The sequence below is a fragment of the Procambarus clarkii genome, chromosome 5 (assembly GCF_040958095.1).
Source record: "Procambarus clarkii isolate CNS0578487 chromosome 5, FALCON_Pclarkii_2.0, whole genome shotgun sequence".
Lineage (NCBI taxonomy): Eukaryota > Metazoa > Arthropoda > Malacostraca > Decapoda > Cambaridae > Procambarus > Procambarus clarkii.
In genome coordinates, this window is record NC_091154.1 from 28,627,988 (window position 1) to 28,629,898 (window position 1,911).

General features: G+C 56.6%; 1 protein-coding gene across 1 annotated transcript; it reads right to left on the reverse strand.

The window, feature by feature from the left end:
• Positions 1-255: 255 nt before the first annotated feature.
• Positions 256-972, reverse strand: LOC138351528 (uncharacterized). The gene has a single exon (XM_069303336.1). It carries the CDS (start codon positions 970-972, stop codon positions 256-258), a length of 717 nt encoding a protein of 238 aa, XP_069159437.1.
• Positions 973-1,911: the final 939 nt, after the last annotated feature.

Sequence of the window (1,911 nt, forward strand, 5' to 3'; positions counted from 1 at the left end):
TACACCAGGTCTTACCCTAACCCAGCCAAGGTAATACACCAGGTCTTACCCTAACCCAGCCAAGGTAATACACCAGGTCTTACCCTAACCCAGCCAAGGTAATACACCAGGTCTTACCCTAACCCAGCTCTCCTCCATAATGGGCAGAATTTACCTTCCGTCAGAAAATGTTTTTATAGAAGGAATTTTCTCGGCAGTTTCCTGTGAGGAATTTCTCGGGGTATTATCAGGGCGGAGGAGAGCACGGACGGGTGTTTATGGTGTGTTATGAGGGGATCTGTACACGAGGGTGATGGTGAGGCCGTGCTTGGTGGCCGTGCATGGTGGCCGTGCTTGGTGGCCGTGCTTGGTGGCCGTGCTTGGTGGCCGTGCGTGGTGGCCGTGCTTGGTGGCCGTGCATGGTGGCCGTGCGTGGTGGCCGTGGGTGGTGGCCGTGCTTGGTGGCCGTGCATGGTGGCCGTGCTTGGTGGCCGTGCTTGGTGGCCGTGCATGGTGGCCGTGCTTGGTGGCCGTGCTTGGTGGCCGTGCATGGTGGCCGTGCTTGGTGGCCGTGTTGGGTGGCCGTGCTTGGTGGCCGTGCTTGGTGGCCGTGTTGGGTGGCCGTGCTTGGTGGCCGTGCATGGTGGCCGTGCTTGGTGGCCGTGCTTGGTGGCCTTGCTTGGTGGCCGTGTTGGGTGGCCGTGCTTGGTGGCCGTGCTTGGTGGCCTTGCTTGGTGGCCGTGCTTGGTGGCGGTGTTTGGAGGCCGTGCGTGGTGGGCGTGCATGGTGGGCGTGCTTGGTGGCCGTGTTGGGAGGCCGTGCGTGGTGGCCGTGCATGGTGGGCGTGCTTGGTGGCCGTGTTGGGAGGCCGTGCGTGGTGGCCGTGCATGGTGGGCGTGCTTGGTGGCCGTGTTGGGAGGCCGTGCGTGGTGGCCGTGCATGGTGGGCGTGCTTGGTGGCCGTGTTGGGAGGCCGTGCGTGGTGGCCGTGCATGGTGGGCGTGCTTGGTGACGTGCTAGAGGGCTACGCTAGGTGACAATGATGATGGTAGCCATGATAGAGGGTTATGGTGACGTTGACTGTACTAGAGGAGGTCGCTTATGTTTCTCCGTGCCTCTATGTGTCCAAATATCTCCTCTCTCTCTCTCTCTCTCTCTCTCTCTCTCTCTCTCTCTCTCTCTCTCTCTCTCTCTCTCTTTCTCCTAATGCATCGCCAGTTGAAGAAATATAAACACATGACACGTTACTCTACCTTAACCCGGTGAGATGCTCTGTTGCAATGAGCTAGTAGCCCTCCTTGCACCCCTTAAACCCCTTTAAACCCCTTTAAACCCCTTTACACCCCCTTACACCCCCTTACACCCCTTTACACCCCCTTACACCCCCTTTCCCGAACACATGTCCCTCACCCTCTGCGTCTGCCTCCAACCCGTTGGTCACCTGGTTCAGTCCTCTGACCTTTGCATTTTCACATTTCTGCTAATTACAAGCAAAGTGTGATAGATTTTAATTTGTTCTATGTGATCAGTGTACAACTTTTTATGCTATGGCAAAAAATTAATGCAGAGTGGAGCCAATGGTACCGCGAGAAATTGAGTGAGGTTACGTTTGGTACAGTTACTTGTCACCCTTCTGTTTGATGCCTATCCCGACCCGTCCATGTTATGCACGGACACCGCAGCAATTACTGAGAAAACCTGTGTGAGACTAGCCCCACACGTCTGGCCTCCAACCTCGAGCAGGGAGACTGACGTTTCCATTCACATAGATTGAAGGACGGGGCTTTGCCAGTGTCAGGGATGCTCTGTCTCTCTCCTGCACCCCTCCTCACTTCCCCTTCCTTTACCCATCTCCCATCCCACATTCCCCACTCTTCTCCCCGTTTTCTGCCTCCCCATGTCCTCCCCTCCCACTTTCTTCCTTTTCCATCTC

Coding starts and splice junctions, on each gene's coding strand:
- LOC138351528 (XM_069303336.1), bottom strand. CDS start 972: ATGCACGGCCACCACGCACGGCCTCCCAACACGGCCACCAAGCACGCC.